General features: G+C 39.0%; 3 protein-coding genes across 3 annotated transcripts; 1 reads left to right on the top strand and 2 right to left on the bottom strand.

Moving 5' to 3' along the window:
* The first annotated feature begins 1,924 nt into the window (after positions 1-1,924).
* adgrf3a (adhesion G protein-coupled receptor F3a) lies at positions 1,925-13,563 on the top strand. The gene is made up of 18 exons (XM_041954151.1): positions 1,925-2,009; positions 2,723-2,777; positions 2,870-2,882; positions 2,996-3,121; positions 3,229-3,381; positions 3,460-3,563; positions 3,686-3,744; positions 3,827-3,951; positions 5,284-5,499; positions 6,446-6,694; positions 6,804-6,947; positions 8,045-8,159; positions 8,365-8,443; positions 8,754-8,933; positions 9,864-11,198; positions 11,282-11,323; positions 12,772-12,807; positions 12,896-13,563. The coding sequence occupies exons 1-18, from the start codon at positions 1,963-1,965 to the stop codon at positions 12,950-12,952; spliced, it is 3,135 nt and encodes a 1,044-aa protein (XP_041810085.1). The 5' UTR covers positions 1,925-1,962; the 3' UTR covers positions 12,953-13,563.
* LOC121618624 (ankyrin repeat domain-containing protein 66) lies at positions 13,279-14,834 on the bottom strand. The gene is made up of 3 exons (XM_041954152.1): positions 14,696-14,834; positions 13,610-13,838; positions 13,279-13,417 (listed from the first exon to the last, which is right to left on the bottom strand). Exons 1-3 carry the CDS (start codon positions 14,832-14,834, stop codon positions 13,279-13,281), a joined length of 507 nt encoding a protein of 168 aa, XP_041810086.1.
* Positions 14,835-15,687: 853 nt separating this feature from the next.
* On the bottom strand, positions 15,688-21,304 carry LOC121618497 (tudor domain-containing 6). Its single transcript, XM_041954008.1, has 3 exons — positions 20,078-21,304; positions 16,183-20,044; positions 15,688-15,746 (listed from the first exon to the last, which is right to left on the bottom strand). Exons 1-3 carry the CDS (start codon positions 21,302-21,304, stop codon positions 15,688-15,690), a joined length of 5,148 nt encoding a protein of 1,715 aa, XP_041809942.1.
* Positions 21,305-22,158: the final 854 nt, after the last annotated feature.

The raw sequence follows: 22,158 nt of genomic DNA, 5'->3' as shown, positions 1-22,158 counted from the left end.
GTGCCACAAGTTATCAGTTGACGCCCACTGCACCTATACAAGCAGTATAGTATTAGCTGTATTCTATAGAGGTTATGACTTCATATTGACTCAAGTTGTTCCTAATTAGTCTCAAATCATTATGCAAGCAAACAGCAATAAAATGAGAAGTCATACATCAAATTAACTAATAAATACTTAACTTTATGTTTGTTATTTTTACAATTTGACTAAATGAAAGTCTTAACAAAGACATACCACTGAAAGCAAAAACTGTGGTGAAATCCCCTCATTTAAACATTATTCAGATATTTTTTGGTTGTAAAGGAGTCCTGCAGGATATTTCTTGCAGTGATGGAGTGTGTGGGTGTGACGACTTGTTCTCCGCGAAAGGTTCGCTCTCCTGCATGAATAGAAATACCTGCAGGTAGATTAACTAAGCAGGGCTACAACATACATGCAGGGACCCAAACCTTCATCCTTATTTCTGCATCTTGTTTCATACTTGAGTGTAAGCAGAGAAATGTTGGCTGCAAATGCCACTGGACAGAATATTAAAAACAAGAGCTTACAGCCATGCTAGCAGCTCAGTGAGGCTGCACTTAATTGGGCACAGTGGTGAGCTTTGCTTTGCTTTGCTAACGACAATGCTAACATGCTGATGTTTAGCAGGTTTAATGTTGAAAGGGATATAAGTTTAGCATGTTAGCATGCTAATATTTGCTGTTTAGCGCTCATAAGGAATATCATTACTTTTGCATGTATCTGTGTGGTGGCCCTGAGAGCTCAACACACTGCAACTTGACTACATGCTACAAATACAGAAACGCACTGCACTGAGCACTCAGGGCCACCATGTATTTCATCACAAGTATTTGACAAATCAAAACTTTTACCTGGTGGAGGCACTAGGTGATAAGTTATTACAATTTGTCCTGAGGGAAACATGATTTCAGGCAATATTTGTCAAGTTGTTTCACTAAAAACCACAAATTTGAACCTCATGGTGGCTCTAGATGAAAAATCAGAGGATCATCAAAGTTATTCGGATTCCTTAAATTTTCATACAATAGGTAACAACGCAGCTCTCATCGTTTTTTGGGGTTTTTTTTTTTACAAGACAAGAAGTTCAGGCAGGTCGTTTTCTGAATAAACCGGAGTTATAAACATTTTATGACTCTGTGGTTGCATCTGCAGTCTTTTATGCGGTGGTCTGCTGGGGCTGTGGAAGCTCTGAGAGGGACAGAAAGAGCCTGAACAGACTGGTCAGGAGAGCTGGCTCCGTCCTGGACTGCCCTCTGGACACCACTGAGGATGTAGGCGAGAGGAGGATGTTAGCCAAGCTGACATCCATCATTGACAACCCCTCCCACCCCCTGCATGACACAGTGGGGGCCCTCAGCAGCTCCTTCAGTAGCAGACTGCTGCATCCACCCTGTAAGAAGGAACGCTACCGCAGGTCCTTCACACTAACAGCTGTCAGAGTGTTCAACTCCAGTACTGTTTAATGTAGCACTGGGTCCATATTCAGACTGTTTATGCACTGATGTGTGATTTATCATACACGATTTACCTTGTCCAATATTACTTCTTTTTACTCTCATTGAGTACTCAACCTATCAATACATACTGGAAAGTTTTATCATATCTTATCTAGGTCTGCAGTTTGAACTCTGGCCTGAATGTCTGCTTTGTCACTGCTATCGTGTGACACATCACACTTTGCTTTTATAGCCAGGCAAGCAACAGCATACACAACATTATACAAACACCATGCAGTCTCAGTTTTTGATAGTCAAATCGCTCCTGCATAACTGCGTTTCTGTTACTTTGCATGTCTGTGCAGTAATTCCTACCAGCTTCTGATGACATACTGGAAACTGAACTTGGTGCTGTGTTTTCATTTGCTTGTGAGTTTGTGCAGCAACCGCTACATCAGTGTGGTGCTGTCGTTAGTGGGCGCAGACGGGTTCTTCTAACACCATGAGATGCAGCTATGATGGTTCACTGATACAAACCCAGGAAAACAGGTTAGCTGATCTTTCTATATTGATTATCTTTCATTAATATACAAATCACGTTTCCTACAAAATACATGTATAGACAGCAGAAATTTCTAACATATCTCAGCAGTTTTAAAGACTAGAAGATTATTATTATTATTATTATTATTATGAGTGTTTGGCATCAACACACAAATCTCTTAGTACCTTTTAACAATTTACTTATCAATTACTCTGGATGCCATATTCTTTTTTTCTGTTTGTTTTTTCACCTTAGGAATTCAGTGCATTTGTATAACTTTTATTATTATTACAAATATTTAAATATCATTTAATCTGATGGGATATTGCTCATAAACAGGTGAATCCACTTTAAGAAATTCATAATAGAGTCATTTAGTTGTTCGACCAAACCTCTGTGGTTAAGTAACCACGGGTATTTGTGTAACACAATTGTTTCAAGGTGCACATAAACAGAAATTTGTTCTTAGTTAAAATCAAAAGAAAACACTGAACACTTAATACACGAATTCTACAAATATTTAATATTTGACATATTTTATAAATGAAAAGCTTTTCTGTTGCTTATTTATAAGAACTGTAAGAACAATAATAAGAACAATCTGGTTCATTCTAACCATTCTGTTCTAGACCATACTGCACTTTTAATGTTACTCAGGTAGACTCAGACAAGAGTCAGGCCAACAGATGTGACTTTTAGTGTTACTGACTATTTGCAGGTACAGGATGTGGATTTTTATATTGCTTTACATCCTGGGGCTAAACATCTCTCAGGTACGTCAGTATCATAAGATCACACATAAGACCATTCAAACTTGCAATACCAAATTGCATTAAATTAAATTATTTTCTTTCGACGTTTACAGGCTACCGGACACGGTAAAATTATTTGTATTCTGAGTTTCAAAATGAGCACTTTGTTTTAGCATAGCATTGCAGTGTGTGTGAAATTTTGAAATTTAAGTGGACGTCTGTCTGTTTTCATGTTTCAGACAATTCAACACAAATGTATTATGCCAAACTGACAATAGAGAACAGTGCAATCGGAAACTTAACTAAGATCCTGAATCTCTTTGTGAGCAGCACCATGCATGTTGACGACCTTAAAAAGACAACAAGTAAATATTTTTAATATTTCAAATACTGAATGTTCTGATTGATTTTAATTGAAAAAAAAATCCTGATTAATTAAAGCCATTCTTCTTCTTCTTTTTTTAATAATCAGAGTGTCAGAATGTCTCTGCCAGCACAGAGTGTACCTGCGAACAACACTACAGATGGAGTGATAAAGTCTGTAAATCTAATCCAGAGTGTTGTGGCAACAAGACATGCACCTTTCCCTGGAAGTCCTCAAGCATGTGTGTTTCAAACACAGCAGGTACGTGGCGATTACTGTGTTCGCATGTGCATATTCTGTGAGCATGCAAGTGTCTAAAAATCCTTTTTTTCTTCACAGTTACTGTCAAAGGATCCATTATTTTGAATGAGAAGTATTACAGTTGTCTGGCGGAAAAAAACTCAGAGAAATATCAGCAGTGCAACAACAAATTGTTAAAGGAGGTAAAAACAAACAGCCCATGACTTAATTAATTAATTTATCAGATTAAGAAGAATGTAATTAATTTAGGTTCTGTTTTTTGCCAGTAATATACTGTTAAGTGTTGAGAGTTGTTGCCTTCCAGATGAAAACAGTGTACAGCACCTTGAGGGGATTTGACATCTTAAGAATTAGCAAATACAGGTACTTGCTTTGTTTACCAAATAATGAGTAATTTTTCTGTTTTCAGTATGTGACTGAAATCTGTATTTTCTCTTCGCTGAAGGATTGGAAGCATCATTGCAGATTTTGAAATGATCATTGCTTACGGCATCATGCCGTCTGACCTGAGCACCAAATCCATCAGCCTGAGCAAGAATCTGTCAGCATCACTTGTTCTGGAGACCACAGGTAATTATATCTAATGCAGGCTGGGATGTACTTGTTTTAATTCATTTAAAACTTGCATTAAATTGTGGTTTGTCTTTCTTACTCTAGTTTTGATCTCATGTTAGTTGTCATTAGCGATCAGGATATTGATCAGTCAGTTGGTCCACCACTTCGCCTCAGACTGAAATGTCTCGGTAGCTGTTAAATGCTAAATATATAAATAATCTGCTAAACATCAGTGGGTTAGCAGTGTCATTTTGAGCATGTTAGCATGCTGATGTTAGCATTTAGCTCTCAGCACCACAGTGCCGAAGACCTCACAACCCTGCTGGCATGCCTGTAGACTCTTTGGAAGTATTCAAATTCAAATTCACTAAAGCTTAATTGATTCATACTTTTGGGTCAAATTACAATGTATAATGTGAAAAGTTGTTGCTCCAAGTGGCAAACCCACAAGTTTTACCCAGCTGCAGTTGTTCTTGATTCTGCACAGCGTTTTAGCATCTTTCAGCTGATTGTTTTGATTTTCACGACCCTCAACTTTACTGTTTTGGTTCACTCTCACTGCTGTCTCATCAACCCTGTTTTGCAGCAGCTGTTTTCAGCAAAAAAAGATGTGATAAACCAACTGTACACCACCTGCACACCACTAAATAGCAGACAGACGAAGTTAGTGACTCGCTGGTGAACACAGCGTAGCATCTAGCAGCCACAGAAATGGATATTTCAGCAACAGGGCTTCATTCGGCCTGCCTAAGCTCCACCCACGCTCCACCTCTTTGACCATTTTTGGATTAGCTGGGAGTTTGGTGGAGTTGGGCACTGCCAAGTTGGAGACAACCAGAGCCTCTATTACTGACTTAACAATGGCTCTTCAGAAAGTTATGGGAGATTATGTTCATGTTTTGTCTATGATTGCCACTTTGGATTTTTAAAATGAAAATTTTCTAGGCTTTGAAGGCCACAAATGAAATTCCAGTCAAGTCTCAGCTCAAAGGTAGCACTCTCAAACTATCAGCAGATAAAACCAAAACTATCTGCACTACAGGGAAGTGAAAAAATGCTTCTTTTTTTTTTTTTTTTTAATGGCATTAATCGACCCTTTAGCAATGCTGTTTAGCTGATTTTGTATCATCAAAAATGAGATACACAACACTATTTGTTGACATGCAGAAGGCAGCTGCAACTGAAATGAATGGGGGCTGATTTCATTCACTTTCAAAGTACAAGCTCATAGTTTTTTCATGGCTGTAAGTGAAACCTAAAGAAACCCCCACTCTCTCTTAGACAGACACACAACTGGATGTAGCTTTTCCATGATTTCTACACTGATTCAACTCATATTTTTCACAGGTATTGTCAATTTAAGCATGCCCCCTAACCCTGTGTGTTACAACGACAAGCTTGACCTCATATGCACGGTGCGGGAGGACATGAAGACCCAACCAGTGTGGTGGCTGAGAGGAAATGACGAAGTATTTGACATAACTAATGGCACAATGTCAGAGGTGACCATGAAAAAAATGGAGACCAAAGTCATAATTAAAAACATATCACAACTCTGGGCAGGTACACTTGTTTCAGTCAATGTATTTACTTATACATAATTATCCTGCCAACTGGCTTATAGCGAGTGTGTAAATCAGTGGTAGAAAGTCAGAAAGTACATTTACTTTAGTACTACACTTAAGTACAGGGTTGAGGTACTTCAGGTCGCTTTATCCCCCTTTCCCCCTGTAAAGTAAATGTTGTACGTTTTGCTACACTGTATTTGTCTGACAGATGTATTATTACTTTGCAGATTAAATTGGAACTGCGCTAATTTTATAAATCAAAGTCTTTTTACAGATGTTAGGGAGTGCTCCTGCATATGTGAGAAAAAAGTAGTATTAGCCTGTTGTGGCTCCAGAGTGAGCTGAGTGACATCCGATAATTTACCTCAAGTAAATAAAGGCTACCAAACCAGAAAATGAAAAAAATCTGGCGGTATGGAGCTAGAAAGGAGTGAATTTACCAGATGTCTGTGACCTGCTCCTTAGCTCTGCTTGAGGCTAGCGATGTCTGCCATAGAGGCACAATAAAATCCCAGCCACTGAACCAGCTGTGACATCTGGGTGTGCCAGCCATCATTCTGCACCAGCGTAGCAGCTTTAATGTTGCAACTGGTAAAAGATGGGGCTAATTTTAATCACTTCGTATGCTCCTTGTCTGCTTATCCTAAAATAATATATCATGATTTATTGACTGATTTATATTTCGCATTAAAGATCTACATCTGCACAGTTACTAAATAAAGTTATCAAATAGATGAATTAGAGTGAAACATACAATATGTAGTGAAGTAGAAGTATAAAGTAGCATAAAATGGAAATACTTTAGTAAAGTACAAGTACCTCCAAACTGTGCCTAAATACAGTACTTGAGTCAATGTATTTAGTTACTTTCTACCACTGATAACCACATAAATGTTCTACATATAATGGCTTTAACTCTCTTCCCTGTTTTCTTTTTGTAGGAGAGTACACATGTCTCTACAATCAAAAGACAAATTTCTACACCATATCTCACAAAGCCAGTGCAGTAATGGACATAGCCCTCCTGCCAGACATTGGCATCAGCACTGCTCCAAGTTTTCCACAATGCCGAAAGAGCTCAACTTCACAGAAACTAACAGTTCAATGTGAGATAGAGAGGAGTAGTGAGAATTACACTGTGACATGGAAAGGCCAAAACATTGCAACAGAAATAATACCACTACCTGCTAGTAAGTGCATTTTCGAGTGATCATCTTCTTTGCCGATTCATTTAAATTAATCCTTGTGCAAATCCGAAAAAAAATGAAAATACATGACATGTATATGCGATCTTTGCAGGTTCTTCGGAAAAGACACATATTTATGCAGCTGAAACAATTGTTGACTGCAATTCAGCTGCACATAAACCACAACTAACATGCACTTTGAGGAACAGGTGTAATCAAGAGAGAACCGCTTCAATTTATATCAATATGATATATGGTATGTTTTAGTATTAGTCAAATGTTGTTACAAACACTGGTTATGTCCAACATCACTCCATATTTGCTTGCAATGTATTCAGATTTATTTGCGTTTATTTTTAGTTTGAATTTTATGCATGTGGGAGAAGCTTGCCTTCATGCCCCTTGCCAGAAAGCCTTTAGGCAGTCATTTGACCGTATGAAGAGTTGTATGTATTGTATAATGCCTTCAAATGGATAATCTAATCTAATCTAATCTATTTATAGTGTCCAAAACATGTGCATTTATTTTATCTGATCATGCCACTACAATGCTTCGACTTTGATAGATATGTAAATTACAAACTCCATCTAGTCTTGATAAAAAAAACACTGTTTCAATGAAAGGAATGAATTAAATAAGATTTTTTTAAATAGAGAGGTGATGTTAAAAAGCAATATCATAGGCTATATAAGTGAACTGTGCAAAATAAGTCTCCAGCAGCAATGATGTGTGAAGTACGCATTGTATATTCTGTAGGCATAGATATGAATAGTACATCATTCATAATAGTATATTAGTATTTAATGATGAACATATATGTGCACATGTAAAATACACACACCATACAGTGACACTACAGTACTATGAAATAGGTAAAACAGACATGTAAGAGAATATACAGGTCATATATAATATATATAATAATATAATAATATAATAACATGAAAATACAATAATAACAATATAGTAGTAATATAATATCATATAGTGATATAAGAAATACAACACAATGTAAAACAGTTTAAGATGTGTTATGACTTCTTATACTACTATTGAAATAGTAAGCAGCTAGTGAGTGAACTGATGTGTTTTTTCAAGGTCAAGAATGAGATGAACCTGTGATCCTTTGGGGTGTCCCGCCCCTGGGGCTTCACTGATGTAGGAAATATCCAATGAGTGAATGAGGGAGTGATTTTGGACGAAGTGAATATTTGTATGATCTATGAAGTATTTTATGCAACAAAATTTAAAATTTCCTTCTTGTTCTCCTGTTAACTTCGTACAGAAATTAGTTGTTTTAGATAAGATAAATAACCGATGATAAATCAAACTTTAACCTCTCTTCAAAACAGAAAATGATCAATTCTGTGCAGCTGAAGGTGGCTGGGAGGACACCAAAGCTGGATTTACTGCAGTGTTAACATGCAAGAACATGGCTGGACAAATACAAAGGAAATGCCGGAAAGGGTAGGACTGCAATTCATTATTATTTTCATTGCCATTTCTGACTAATCCATTAATCGTCTGCCCAAAAATAGTGAAAAATGGCCGTCACAATGGCTTAGACTAAGAAAGCTTGCAAATGTTCAAACTTCAGCACTTAATTGATATGCATATTTGTTGACCATTACATTTCTGTTGATTGGTTAATCAGTTAATCAACTAATTTCAGCTCTGAAAAGGCGACGTGGGAATCAGAGGTTTCAACGTGTGTGAACCCGAATGTGAACAATGTGCTGCAAAGAGCAAACGTAAGCCCAACTTTCATAACTGGAGTTTAGAAAATGAGATCTCCATCATTTAATAAAAAAAATGAGTCATACTAAAGCAACTCACAGTAGCAGAATATGAAGCAGCAAATTGAAGTAGCCGGCTAATGAAAAGATTTAATCTACTGTGGACAGAAAGACACACGACAAAATAATATTTTCGCAGAAACGATTATCTCGTTTTTATGCAGTACATATTTAGCCTCAGCTTTTTGGAGATGAAATCCTTAGTGATAGCTGACTTTTTAATTTTGACACAATTATCACCCATAAATCAATACTGCTGTTACAGATTGTCGACACTGGACTTGGCTCACTAAATGGAAATGCTGCACACATATTTTCCCTCCTGGAGAATGTCACTAATGACTCACAGACTATCAACACTTTCGCCAATATGAATGCATCTGTTCAAGTACTCTTCACGTTGAGTCAAAGGCGACACCTGCAGCCAAATGAATCGACAGCGGATGTGAGTATTACAGAATCCTTCATTACCTTAATTGAATATTTTTAATGCGTTTTATTCAATATGGAGACGAAAAGGGAATTCCTCAAATATTTAATGTAAAGTTATAACCCTTAATTTTTTTTATGAAATCACAAAGAGTATTGATACTATTTATGGCCTGTATTTTTCCCGCAATGATCATTCAATGTATTTACATTCAGTAAACCACTATACCAGTTTTCATTGTTAGTGGCAGAGTCCACCACTCCTGTGCTGGATTCAAATTGCCTTCGTATGAAAGAGGGATTCATGGGAAAGAGGCTAGTATATATCCCAGTGTAGTTTTGTCTTATTGATAACCGTGAAGTTATTGCTAATGCAAACTGAACATTTCCTTCTGCTGCTTCACATTAAAGGCACTCAGCTGGTGAATAACATGGTGGCTTTTATTGTGCAGAAGCAAAAGGAAATGCAGTGTATTTGTCATTGTGCTAACCACAATCATACATCAAAAATGCGTCTGCAAAGCCATTTTAAGGACCAGCTGTGTGCGCTGTTAGGTGACAGGTTTATTGGGTACCAACATTTTTAATATACATTCAACATCAATTCTTCTTCAGAACAGGTAGGAAAGAACCAGATTAATGAGTGACAGTAGTATTATACTCACTTGCTGTCACCACCAACCTCAGGTGTCAAGTCAACCAGGACTGAAATCTCAAATATTCTAACTTTAAGATGCAAATAATGATTATTAAATCTACTATTAACATTCAGTGTAAATACAGTCAAATATTATTATATAATGTCATATTTTCCACAAATCCATGAACCTGTACTACTCTTTTTCCTAATTAATACAACCAAGAGAACCAAGAGTTTTTTTCTAACTTTCAGCAGACATGTTGTACTTGAATCAACTGCAATTAAAAAAAACTTATTTCTTTTCAGGACTTTCTGGATTCATCCAGCAATTTGTTGGAAAACTCTCTGAACAATTCATGGAAAACACCCGCTGACGCAGGCAATATTTCATTGGCTGAGACATATCTGAGTTCTGTTGAGCAATTAATTCAAGTGGCCAACATAACAAGTGTCCCGAAAAAGAAAAATATAGAAGTAGCGCAATGCAATTGTTCACATGGGGCACATTGTACCAACACAGTGTTTAATGTCACCATCCTTCTTGATAGTCCGGACGCTGGCAGTGTAAAAACAGCTGGGTTTAAAGAACTGGAGAAGTATTTGCCCAACAGTGATGACAAGTACAAGCCGAACAGCATTGTTGTGTCAACAACTGCAGAAAGGACACAATCAAATTCAGTTGAGATTAAAATTAACTTCAAATTGCTTGAGCCGAGGCCTCGTAATGTTGAGATACAGTGTGTGTCATGGGATAATAACAGCAGTCGTTGGTCATCAGACGGATGCCATTGGGATGGTCCTTATAGTGAAGGACGCTGTGTTTGCAGCCATTTGTCCTCATTTGCCATTCTAATGGCAAGGTATCCCTTAGACATCCCTGGGATAACTGAGATAACCTACGTAGGACTGTCTGTATCAATCACGTCACTTGTTATTAGCCTTGTGATAGAAATGATTGTCTGGAAGGCTGTAGTAAAGACAAATATGTTACATTTACGCCATACTGCCCACGTAAACATTTCTGTATGTTTGCTAGTTGCAGATACCTGCTTTTTAGCATCTTCAAAGCCTGATGATATTTCATTAATCTGGTGTAAGACGTTTGTGGTGTTGAAGCATTTCTGTTACCTGTCCATGTTCTTTTGGATGTTGTGTCTGAGCAGCATGCTTCTTCACCAAGCGGTTTTCCTCTTCCATAATGTGAGCAAGAAAAACTACCTGAGGTTCGCTATCGTTCTGGGCTATTTGTGTCCGTTGCTTATTGTTGCTATCACGTTTCTTGCCAGTAAGGGTGGTGCTGAAGGCTCGTACTTCTCCAGAGAGACCTGTTGGCTGGTTTATACTGGACTTATGACTGGGTCCATCCAAGCATTTGTAATACCAGTTGGTATTATTGTTTTCATCAATGTGTTCTCCATGCTAGTGGTTATCATGAAGCTTTTGGATCACCCGAAGAGCACAAAAACATTGCATGAGAAAGACAAAAAAGCGGCCGTAACTGTCCTGAGGTCAGTTATTCTTCTGACTCCAGTCTTTGGTGTGACTTGGATCTTTGGGTTTGCCGTAATGGTTGTTGATCTCACATCGGGAGGCATAGCATTGGCAGTCAATTACGTCTTTATCCTGCTGAACGCCTTCCAGGTATGGTCAATATAATCTTCCACTAAACATCTGGAGCAGCGAAGGTATTTCTTGCTCAGTAACCTCTGTCATGTCACTTTCAGGGTTTGTTCATTTTGTTGGCCACATGCCTGGGGGACAAACTGGTAAGGTAGTTTCATATTTTAAAAGAAAATGCCAACCTAAATCATAATGCGTCTTGCATTTATATTGTTCGATGTACAATGTGACTGTGGTAGTAGGCCAGCAGAGGATATTTTGAGTATTTAAATCATCGAGAGTCAAAAGGAAACACCTTGTTTGATATCAACCAAACTAACGTAGGCTAAAGAGACCAAAATTTAATGAACGATGAGACTAACTGAGCAATATTGGGTAAAAAAACAAAATCCTTAAAGGCAGCTTAACACCAGGATGAAAAGAAGTGTTTTACTGAATTCTATGGTTGAAAGCTCTCACTCAGGCTGGATAATAAGATCTAAAATCTATATCAAAATATACCAGCAAATTTATCTTGATAGCAAAAAATATTATGAATGATTGAACATCTGGAGAGGCGTCACTGTTTTGTGTACCTGTTCTCAGTTGAATTTTATGGAATCAGTCCTTTTATTTATTTAGAACTGCGATGAGAGTAAAATTAGCCCTTAGTAAAACTCTTAGTAAGGGATTCACAATGCCAAAAATCAAGCAGATCTGATTTATTGTGCAGCCCTACCTCTGACCATGCACAGCACCGATGGTTATTACAAGGTATGCTGCTTTGCCTAAGTTACCACGCCCACCAGTGATGTCACAGTGTACTGACACAGGCTGAAGTCCACGTCAATATCACTGCAGCAATCTGAGGAATTCAACCACTGAAGGGCAGAAAAAAACACATTTTTAAGTCGGTGTTAAGTTGCTCTTTAAAGGAATAGTTCAGCATTATGGGAAATGCACGTATTCACTTTCTCACGAAGATTTAAATTGATAAAATTAACACCACACTCCGACTCCATCTGTTAAACATGAAGATACCAGCAGTCGATTATCTTATCTTAACATTAACTGAAGTCAAAAAGCAATTGTGGATTTACAGGAGTCTTACGAGATACAATGTGTTAAGTTTTGAGCCTCAGAGTTGCTGGTTGGCAGCTTTTGTAATCTTTGGACAGAGCAAGGTTAGTCGTTCCCCCTGTTTCCAGTCTTTATGCTAACATAACTCGATCGGCTGCTGGCTTCAACTTCATACTTAACAGATATGAAAGTGATAAGCCTTCTCATCAAACTCACATAGGAAAGTGAATAAGCGTACTCCCCAGAATATGCTTATCAAACTATTACTTTTAAGATACATACACTCCAGCTTCATATATCCTTGCATTTTAAAGTGAAGACGTTTCTTGGCAATTATGGTGAGTTTTAAAACATCGACAAATATCAGGGAAGAAATTTTAGGATTTGGGGTCACTATTGGGGCTCTACACCATAATCAGGGAGTTTATCCAAATTAAAACGTCACAAGCTAGACTTTTTTTAATAAGCTAACTGTGTAATTAGAGATGTAACAGGTAGTATAGCATTATTAAAGCTCTTTTAATCCATTTCACAGACCCGGGACGCTCTGCTGAACCGTCTAAAAAAGAGTGTAAGTGCACTAAACTGGGTTTACTCATATGCAATATACCACAGTGGCTATTGATGCATTTTTCACATCTGTCTCTTCTGCTTTCCAGGCTCCAGCAATGACTAATCATAGCACCACCATGTTAGAGTCAATTTGGAACAAGTGAAGATCGCCTGAAATATGTACAGTGAATAGCACAATCAGCTAAACTTACCCTGACTGGACTACCTTTTTTGTTGTTTGTCTTGGTTTAATACCTCTCTGCATAAATTTGTTACAAGATATCTGTGTTTTTGACAGGAACAATTTTCAAGCTGTATTCTGTGTTGCTTTAAATCAAACTACATATAAATGTCAAATGTGGTTCCAGCAATGCTGTATGTATATTACGTGGTCTTCATTAGTATTAAAGCACCGAAAGGCCAGAGAAACACCGTCAACTGAAAGGCTACAAAGATGTCACACACTTTGTTGTGCATATGTGAGTTCGGCCTACGTCTGAGCGTTGCCTTTAGAGATCCTGTTTTCTTGATTTTCTTTGCCTTGTTCTGCCCACTCCTCGTCTGTGTCATCCATGGAAATCCCTTTTTGGGCTGCTGTCTTACGGTAGGCCTGGCACTCAATTTCTGCTCTGCAACATACAAAAACAGGGCAATTTACTTGTCTGATGTATGACGTCATTGTATAGTGTTATTGGGTTATGTATTTTAAAGAAAAGCTTTGTATATAAAAGAGAAGTGTACTTCAAGTATGACACATAATAACCAAGGCGGTATGAATCACAGAATGAAATAAAACCAATGAACTGGGCTTCGTTTCATACTTTCTAAGGAATCGAACACAGTCCTGGTGTCCATATATTTCAGCCACGCGCACTGGTTTGTCTCCACAGCAGTCCTCCTTGTCTATAGGTGCATGGAGGGAGTGCAGCAGCCGCAGCACAGCCAGCCGACCGGACTCTGCAGCAAAGTGTGCAGGGGTCCATCCGTGCTCCGTCCTCAGACATGGCCTGGCTCCATGCTCAATGAGGATCCTAACCGTTTCTGTATGTCCTGCAGAAAAGGCATGACAGTGTGATCTGACACATGCATTTAAGAGCCTGGTGATTTTTTACTTACCGTGGTGAAGAAAAAGTCTTACTATGACAAGAAGATGGGAGAAAGAAGAGGAAGTGTGGAGAAAACAACAGAAAAAACGATAAATTCAGTAATACAACAAAAAGGGTGCAACACATAAAAGGTACACACGAATTCAGAGGTGAAACAGCTAATCAGTTTATCAGATATCAGATTAACAGATTATCTTCTGGTTTTGCACCGCTGGTCAGACAAAACAAGACATCTGAAGACAACATGTTGGTCTTTGGGAACTTGTGATGGACCTCAAGATTTTCAGATCTCAAATTTATTCAATCATGTGGATAAGCACTTTGAAAAAACTGAATAAATCAATCCCACATTTATCAACAGGTCGTTTAATAAACAGACTAACACTGAGTGGCATCTTAAGCGAAGTTATTTATGTTTTCTGATGCTGTGCTGTAGCAAAAAGTTGTGTTTAAACCTCAAATCACTTTCAAATCAGGGGAAAATGTTCAGTTCAGATCATTTAATGATGTAGTTATGCAATATGCCTTTAAAAATAAATAACTGGGCCTTTACAGTTAGCGAGCTTGTAGCAGATAAATTATTTGACGAAGAAACATTTAATTAACTACAGTACATATGAGATAAAGTCCCCAAAGAAGGAAAGGTGGGACATATATGACATTGTCCGAGCATTTCGGACATACATTTCACGACAGTTAACAGAGCACAAACTTATTTGAATGGCGACCGGTGTCAAGCTCATGATATTTAAGACCGGCAGATGTTATCAGGATGTGGGACACGGCTGATCCAGGAGCTACCTTTAGCTGCTGCCCAGTGGAGAGGTGTCTTGTAGCTCCAGTCGACGTCTCTCTGGTTGGGATCGCATTTATTCTGCCCCAGAATCTCCTCAACTTGATCAAAATCCCCCGCTGCTGCTGCCTGGTGCAACTCCGTCATTTCGTTACAACGGTTGCCTAGCAACAGTCGATCAACATAATATGGAGCCGAGCGCAAACCGGAAGCTGCAAACGGTAATGCTGCCACCTGCTGTATATGGGGCTGAAGCCAGGGTGTGTCTCTTTTAAAGAGCATGAAACACTGAAGAGGTTGAACTTAATGAGCACATGCGCTTTTAAAAGATCATTTAATAACGCGGAGAAAGAATTGCGTTAGCTTTTGGCAGTTTGTGAACGAAGAATTTAAGCTAAGGGACCGTTAAGCTAGGCTAACATGAGTTGTTCAGATCAACATGGCGAAGCCTACATTTTAAACCATATATTTTATATATGAAATATTATCATATAATTCACCTAATACAGTCAATACTTTGTCTAATTACATAAACGAGTAGTGATGATAGCATTTCTGTAAAATACTAATAGAAACCCCTTGTCACCTTAACAACTTTTGGAACAAAATCAGCTTAATACCTATGACTGACAAAGACTTGGCATCATTTTACAATATACAATGAATACAGAGAAGAATACAATGACATAGAATGCATCATGTCTTTCCAAAAGCTCAACAGGAGAAAATATGACAGAAGAATTTATCTATTTTTTGTTATATGTATGAGATTGTTACTTAGAAATTTGGGCTGTATTGTTGAGGGGGAGTCCAAAAAGACACCTGCATAAATAGCTAACAAAGCCTGCATGTGTACAGTCCATAAAACACCACCCCCTTATTCAGACGTGCAAGTACTGTATGTTTATTGACACAAATTTACCACATAAGCTTAATTTTGTTTAGTTAGTTAAGTCAGAGATGGTAAAAATTTCAAACAAGACAACTGTGCATTGTCCGTTCAAAGAAATGGAGACTGCTCTGTCACAGCTGGATTTTCACATGGGTCTGGGTCCAGAGCTGAAAGAAACAATCAGAAAGATTAGATCCCATTTTGAAAACCTTTAATGTAAAAATGCTTTCATTCATTCTCCACAGGAGTTGACTTTGTGATACTGGCATGAAGTTACATGTCTAAATATGAATAGTTCACCAGTCAGCTACTCATGAAAAGGGCTTACTGCAACAGATTTTTATCACAGCAAAACCCCCATGACATGTATTAAATTCCCCATTGTCTTTGTACAAGACAAATTAAATGGAAAGTCCAACCATTCATTCAAGGACTTTAAACCCCAAGATTTCCTCATCATATTGGTCCACTAAAGATGAGAGACCAAATGTCATGAAATAACTAGCAAATATGACATTCATTAAAAATCTATTAAATGTAAATTAGCAACAAGACCTTTCTAAGGTTTAACATAACACGTACTACCAAGTATAGTATACTAACCTGGTGCCACACTTTCTGCCAAGGCATGGTCTGTGTCCAGTCCTTTCCAGTATTTTTCCATCAGTGTATTTACAACCATTCCATCACACTCTATTTGCACAGCATATTGAGGAACTGCAATCTCTGAATGGTTCTGCATGTTGGACACTGTCAGTTTGAGAGGTTTATCAACCAGAAGATTGTAGAAGTCCTCAAAAACTTCATCAACCCAGGAGCCCTTTGACTCATCAAATCCACTCAAAGAGCAAAAAAAGGCCTGAGGAGCCTTCTTCAGCAGACTCTGGGGCAGTGGTCTCACATTCTTGAGGTCAACATCAGACTCATTTCCATAATCAATAAACACAACATGGAATGCACTGTCAGCTTTGTGCATTACTTGAGCTCGATACCACTGGTTATCACTCGAAAACAGAGCAAGGCATGGACTGCCAGGACCAAGGGTTTCGGGGAACTTAATGTCCTGCTGTGCCTGTCCTGCTTCCTGAGCAAGCCTTGACACTTTGTTGAGCTCCTCTGTGTCAGTGTACTGACACCAGAAGAAATGGGGTTCCACAATACAAGAGGCGTATACCATCTCCATCTTGTTTTTGGAAATGTTTGGCTCTGTGTACATGTCTGTATTCATATTTCCTTTGGAAACACTGAGGTGTGTCATGTTGGACTCAGTTTGACCATCTTGGAGGAAAGTTTCTGTTTTAGGGCCGTTTATCAAAACACATTCTTTGGCAACTGGTTTCCAGTATTTCTGCATTGCTACATTTACAACCACTCCCTCACACTCAATTTCCACTGCATACTGAGGAACTGCAGTCTCTGAGTGGTCTTCCATGTTGAACACTGTCAGTTTGAGAGGTTTATCAACCAGAAGATTGTAGAAGTCCTCGTAAACTTCATCAACCCAGGAGCCCCTGGACTTGACAAACCCATTTAAAGAGCAAAAAAAGGCCTGAGGAGCCTTCTCCAGCAGACTCTGAGGCAGTGGTCTCACATTCTTGATGTCAACATCAGACTCATTTCCATAATCAATAAACACAACATGGAATGCATCGTCACCTGTGTGAATTACTTGGGCTCGATGCCACAGGTTATCACTGGGAAACAGAGCAAGGCATGGACTGCCAGGACCAAGGGTCTCGGGGAACTTAATGTCCTGCTTTGCCTGTCCTGCTTCCTGAGCAAGCCTTGACACTTGGTTGAGCTCCTCTGTGTTGGCGTACTGGCACCAGAAGAAATGGGGTTCCACAATACAAGAAGCATATACCTCCACTTTTTTGTTTTTGGAAATGTTTGGATTCTTGTATATGCAAGTGGTCACACTTCCTTTGGAAACATTACCGTGTGTCATGTTGGACTCAATTTGACCACTGTAGAGTAGGTTTCCTGTTTGAGGGTTTTCTGTCATAGCATGTTCAGTGGCAACTGGTTTCCAGTATTTCTGCATTGCATCATTTACAACTATATTTTCACACTCTAGTTGAACTGCATATGTAGGAACTGCAATCTCTGAGTGGTCTTCCATCTTAAACACTGTGACTCTGAGTTGTTTATCAACCAAAAGATTGTAGAAGTCATCGTGAACATCGTCATCCCAAGAGCCCTTGGACTCATCAAATCCAATCAAAGAGCACAAAAAGGCTTGAGGGGCCTTCTCCAGTAGACACTGTGGCAGTGGTCTCACATTCTTGATGTCAACATCAGACTCATTTCCATAGTCGATGAATACAACACTGAGTGTATTTTCGGTGCTCCGAATTACCTGAGCTCGATACCACTGGTTATCACTGGAAAAAAGAGCAAGACATGGACTGCCAGGACACAAAGTCTGGGTGAACATTATGTTCTGCTGTGCCCATCCTGCTTCCTGAGCAAGCCTCGATACTTTGTTGAGCTCCTCTGAGTTGGCATACTGACACCAGAAGAAATGGGGTTTCACAATGCAGGAAGCATATACCTCCTCTGTCTTGTTGAGAGAAATGTCCGGCCTCTTGTACATGCAGATTTTCACATTTCCCTCGAGGCACGAAGGAAGGGAAAGTCGTGTCATGTCTGAGTCACTGTGTTGACCTTCTATGAAAGTCTCTGCCAACACAGTTTCTGTGTCCTCAAGAGTGACATCCGAAGTTGGTTTTCTTCCTTCTTCTAAAGTCTTTTCATGTCTAAATTCTGTTGCTGAGACATTGCTTATGGGTTGTGAACTCATACTGGGCTCATATCTATCACACATCCCATTGCTGCTGTGGGCTTTATTTTCTTCTGTCATCTTTGTTAATTCTGACATGTTTATGATCTCTTGCATGGAACCGTCTTCATTTGGCACATTAACATGTTTTGAGATGTTAGAGAGTTGCTGGTCAGTCTGCTGAACAAGACCAGTCATCTTTTGTTGTGTTATCTGTGATATCCTCTCCCTGACTTTTGCATTTACATTCACAGATCCATCAAAAAGTTCAACAATTAGCTTCCCTTTTACCCCTTTTGCTACCACTGAAATGGTCAAACTACAGTTAACAGCATGATCTGTAAACCACTGGTTGACTTCCTGAGGCACTTCTTCAGGAACATCAAATAGTCCAAGTGGAATAGCCTGCACAGGAACAGACCTGGCGATGCTTGCTTCAGTGGGAAAGGGGCAAATATCAGATTCATTCACTACAAGGGTATGACCATAGTCTACAAAGTGCACTGTAAGTTTTGGAGACATTTCTACTATTTGAGCTCTGTACCAATTATTATCAGAGAACCTAGCAAAGCAAATGCTATTAAGTCCAAATAAGTTAACTGTGCACTGTCGCTGGCCAATGTGTTGGTGAACATTTTCCATCACTTTTTCAAATAAATGAGAATTCCTGTCCAGTTGGCAGTAGAAGTGATTGACATTCTCTGAATAGGTTATCCACACTATTTCTTTCCCACCAACCTCCATGTTATGAGTGGAGTAACTATATGAATCCAATGGGGCCTGTGGAGGAATTTGCACATGAGCTTCATCTTGTGCACAACTCTGAGCCAGAAGCTTGCATGTGCTGTCAGATGGTGATTCAATGTCTACCATGTTAAGCAGCAGACCTTCTTCATCAGACGTTACAGCTTTTACAGTGCATTTCAATCCAATCTTTGATGAACCTAAATCCACAAACTTCTGAAACTCTGTTAATGCAACATCAGTCGATGTGATGGCAGTGGGATTAGTGAGATTCTTCAGATTGAATAAACAGCATTGAAAAGCCTGTGCATTCAGTCGTAAGAAAACTGGATCAATGGGGCGCACATCTATGAGAGGGACTTTTTGAGTTTGACCGTAGTCTATGAATCTCACATCTACAACAGGGGAGTGGTGATTTGCAATGATCCTTGCCCTGTACCACATGCCATTGTTTGGATTACGGGCGACACAGACAGACTCAACAAGAGGCTGAGGGTGGGCAGATGCATAGTGGCTTTGCAGGTCTTGCATAAGGAGTCTAAGAGAGTCAGCATTTTCTGTTGTCTGACACCAGAACTTCTGTAGACTTTCAATGCAAGATATATTTACATTGACAGTATTTCCTACAATAAACACGTCGTCATCAGAAGCAGTTTGCATCAAAGATGGAAGTCTTGCTGAACCATGCCCATTACTCTGTACTAGAGGATTTTGATGTTCTGAGCCATGTCTGACATGAATTTCATCAGTGGTAGAAGTGGATACATCATCTGTCCTGCCATTGACTGCAAGGTTCTTGTTGCTTGGCAAACTTTCCACTTGTAAACCATCATGATTTATGTTGATGTTGTTCTGTACATCCACGTGACTTTTGTCTCCAACTGAACTCAGAAATGGTGAGGGAATGGGTTCATTCTGGACATTTGAATCTTGTTCAGCCTTCGAGGGTGGAAAAAGTCCTGCCGTTTCAACGAAACAATTATTTTTGGATGCGGCATTCGTTGCATGGAGAGCAACATAATAGACATCTTGTGGTACATTGTGGTGGAGAAACCTTACCACGACAGTCTGGTGCAAAAGCAGTAATTTCAAGTAATCAATCTGGTCTGTAGTCCACTCTGTGGCATTACCAATTACACCATCAAGGGAACAGGGATATGTGAAAACTGGCATTCTTAGGAATTTTCCATGTAGTGGTTTGATGTTTCCAACTGGGACTAATTCAGTTTTTCCTTGATCGACATGCAAGACCTCTACAGCACCATCGCTAGTCATGTTTTGCTTTAGTAACGAGCGATGCCATCTGCCGTTTATCCCTCTTGCGGCACATGGATCCCCGCAGATTTGTGGTTGCACTTCTCCTAAATCTGAGCTCTCTTCATAGTGCTGGTGGATCTGTTCTGATAATAACTCAACTGCCTTGGAAAAAATTAGGAGTTTGCAAAAGATTTTCTGTGGATTAGTTACCTCTGTCACGTTAACAGTTTCAAAAGTGTCAGTTAACAGTTCTGGGTAAAAGTATTGGTCATGCTTCTCAATCAGGCAACTGAGATTCAGACTCTGTTCCTGCCTTATGTGGTAGGCCTCAGAATACTTTTCTTTGGGGAAATGAAGAGATTTCAGAACAAGGCATTTAAACTCATCCACTGGTATCTTCTTTGCAGCCCCACACTTACAGATGTGCTTGGAAACAATTGGTATGTCAAGGAGAATGATTCTGTCTGGCATCAGCACATGTTGGACCAGTCCCTTAAACTTTTTGCCAGGCAGAGACTTCAAAAACTTTGTGGCACTTTCAGGCCAGTTATTCTCAACAGAGATGACATTTGAAAGTATGCACGATTCAATCTCAGGAGGAAGGAGAAAACTGTCAGACTGGTGCCATGCTAAAGCTTCACTTGTGGTGACATGAGGCAGTTTCTGGTCAATTAGAAAAACATTGTAAATTTCACTTTGAATCGATACAATCCGAGCTCTGTGCCAGGTGTCACTCACGCAAACCAGACAGAGGTCCCCTGGTTTTCCTTCAGATCCACAAAACTTCTGTTTAGGAATCTGAATGTCCTCTCCCATCTGCTCCCTTCCATCGTCCATGTTAACCCATAATTCCACAAGACCACAATTGGAGTTTAGGTTAACCCTTCGGATGAGCACAGGTACTTCTGATCGTGGCGTTGGAAGACCAGGAATTGAACACATTGTGAGGCTCAGACTTCAAATATACCTGCAATATAGAAATAATAATGTATTACTGTTGAACAAAAGTAGTCCTTTTCACCATTATTACGAAGCACCTGAAGGTAATGGCAGGAATTTTAAGAATTTCCAGGACAGTTCAGTAATCTGTTTGAATGGCCATTTAAGTGCTTTATGTCAAAATGGCTGCCACATAATGTTTGATTATATCACTCGAGATGTACGAATGTACTGTCATCCTGTGGTATTGATATTACTCTATATCGCATTTGAAATGCAATTGGTCTACTGTTTAGATGATTGTACAATTTTCGAGTCTTGCATTGTTTTTGTCTGAAAGTGGCTAATGTCAAAACTGTTAACATAGCAACAAAGTGACACTACCACACACTAAATGCTAAACCTCAGTAGTATATCTTGTTAAGCTCTGAATATAAAACAGTTATCAAAGTGCCCATGTGTTGTGTTTACCGCCTACATGTACTTAAACCCTAGATCTGTTTTGTGTTTCTACCGCAGACAGTAAGCTTAAGAGTAGGCAGAATTATTACTGGGGCTTCTGGCTAACCCCCTTCACTTTTAAAGTGGGTCGTTCCAGGCTCGATTAAGCACACTTAATGTTATTTTAAAAAGGTTTCTTGATCTTGACCACTTGCATCAAAAAATATTCTGTCCACTGCATAATAAAAACAACTGTTAATCAATTTTCCAGGCTGCAGCCTACACCAACAAAGATGGTAGTTGGAAGTGACATTACTCCTCCTTACTCATTTTTATATGACACAAGAAAAAAAAAATCAGAATCATGCATCAACATTAATAGACATAAAAGCATGTTATACAAAATGAGCTTGTTC

This window comes from Chelmon rostratus, chromosome 15 (genome assembly GCF_017976325.1).
Source record: "Chelmon rostratus isolate fCheRos1 chromosome 15, fCheRos1.pri, whole genome shotgun sequence".
Taxonomy (NCBI): domain Eukaryota; kingdom Metazoa; phylum Chordata; class Actinopteri; order Chaetodontiformes; family Chaetodontidae; genus Chelmon; species Chelmon rostratus.
Note: the sequence above shows the minus strand (reverse complement) of the source record. Positions and strands in the feature narration are given on the sequence as shown.

Excerpts from the sequence above, each read along its gene's own strand:
- adgrf3a (XM_041954151.1), top strand. The coding sequence starts at position 1,963 with ATGAGATGCAGCTATGATGGTTCACTGATACAAACCCAGGAAAACAG. Across the intron at positions 3,564-3,685 it reads ACAACAAATTGTTAAAGGAG|ATGAAAACAGTGTACAGCAC; the intron begins GTAAAAACAAAC and ends GTTGCCTTCCAG. Across the intron at positions 8,160-8,364 it reads CAAAGGAAATGCCGGAAAGG|CTCTGAAAAGGCGACGTGGG; the intron begins GTAGGACTGCAA and ends AACTAATTTCAG.
- LOC121618624 (XM_041954152.1), bottom strand. The coding sequence starts at position 14,834 with ATGACGGAGTTGCACCAGGCAGCAGCAGCGGGGGATTTTGATCAAGTT. Across the intron at positions 13,839-14,695 it reads CCACTGGGCAGCAGCTAAAG|GACATACAGAAACGGTTAGG; the intron begins GTAGCTCCTGGA and ends CCTTTTCTGCAG. Across the intron at positions 13,418-13,609 it reads TGTGTTCGATTCCTTAGAAA|AGCAGAAATTGAGTGCCAGG; the intron begins GTATGAAACGAA and ends TGTATGTTGCAG.
- LOC121618497 (XM_041954008.1), bottom strand. The coding sequence starts at position 21,304 with ATGTGTTCAATTCCTGGTCTTCCAACGCCACGATCAGAAGTACCTGTG. Across the intron at positions 20,045-20,077 it reads CATCCAAAAATAATTGTTTC|GCTGAACAAGATTCAAATGT; the intron begins GTTGAAACGGCA and ends CCACCCTCGAAG. Across the intron at positions 15,747-16,182 it reads GGCAGAAAGTGTGGCACCAG|CTCTGGACCCAGACCCATGT; the intron begins GTTAGTATACTA and ends TGTTTCTTTCAG.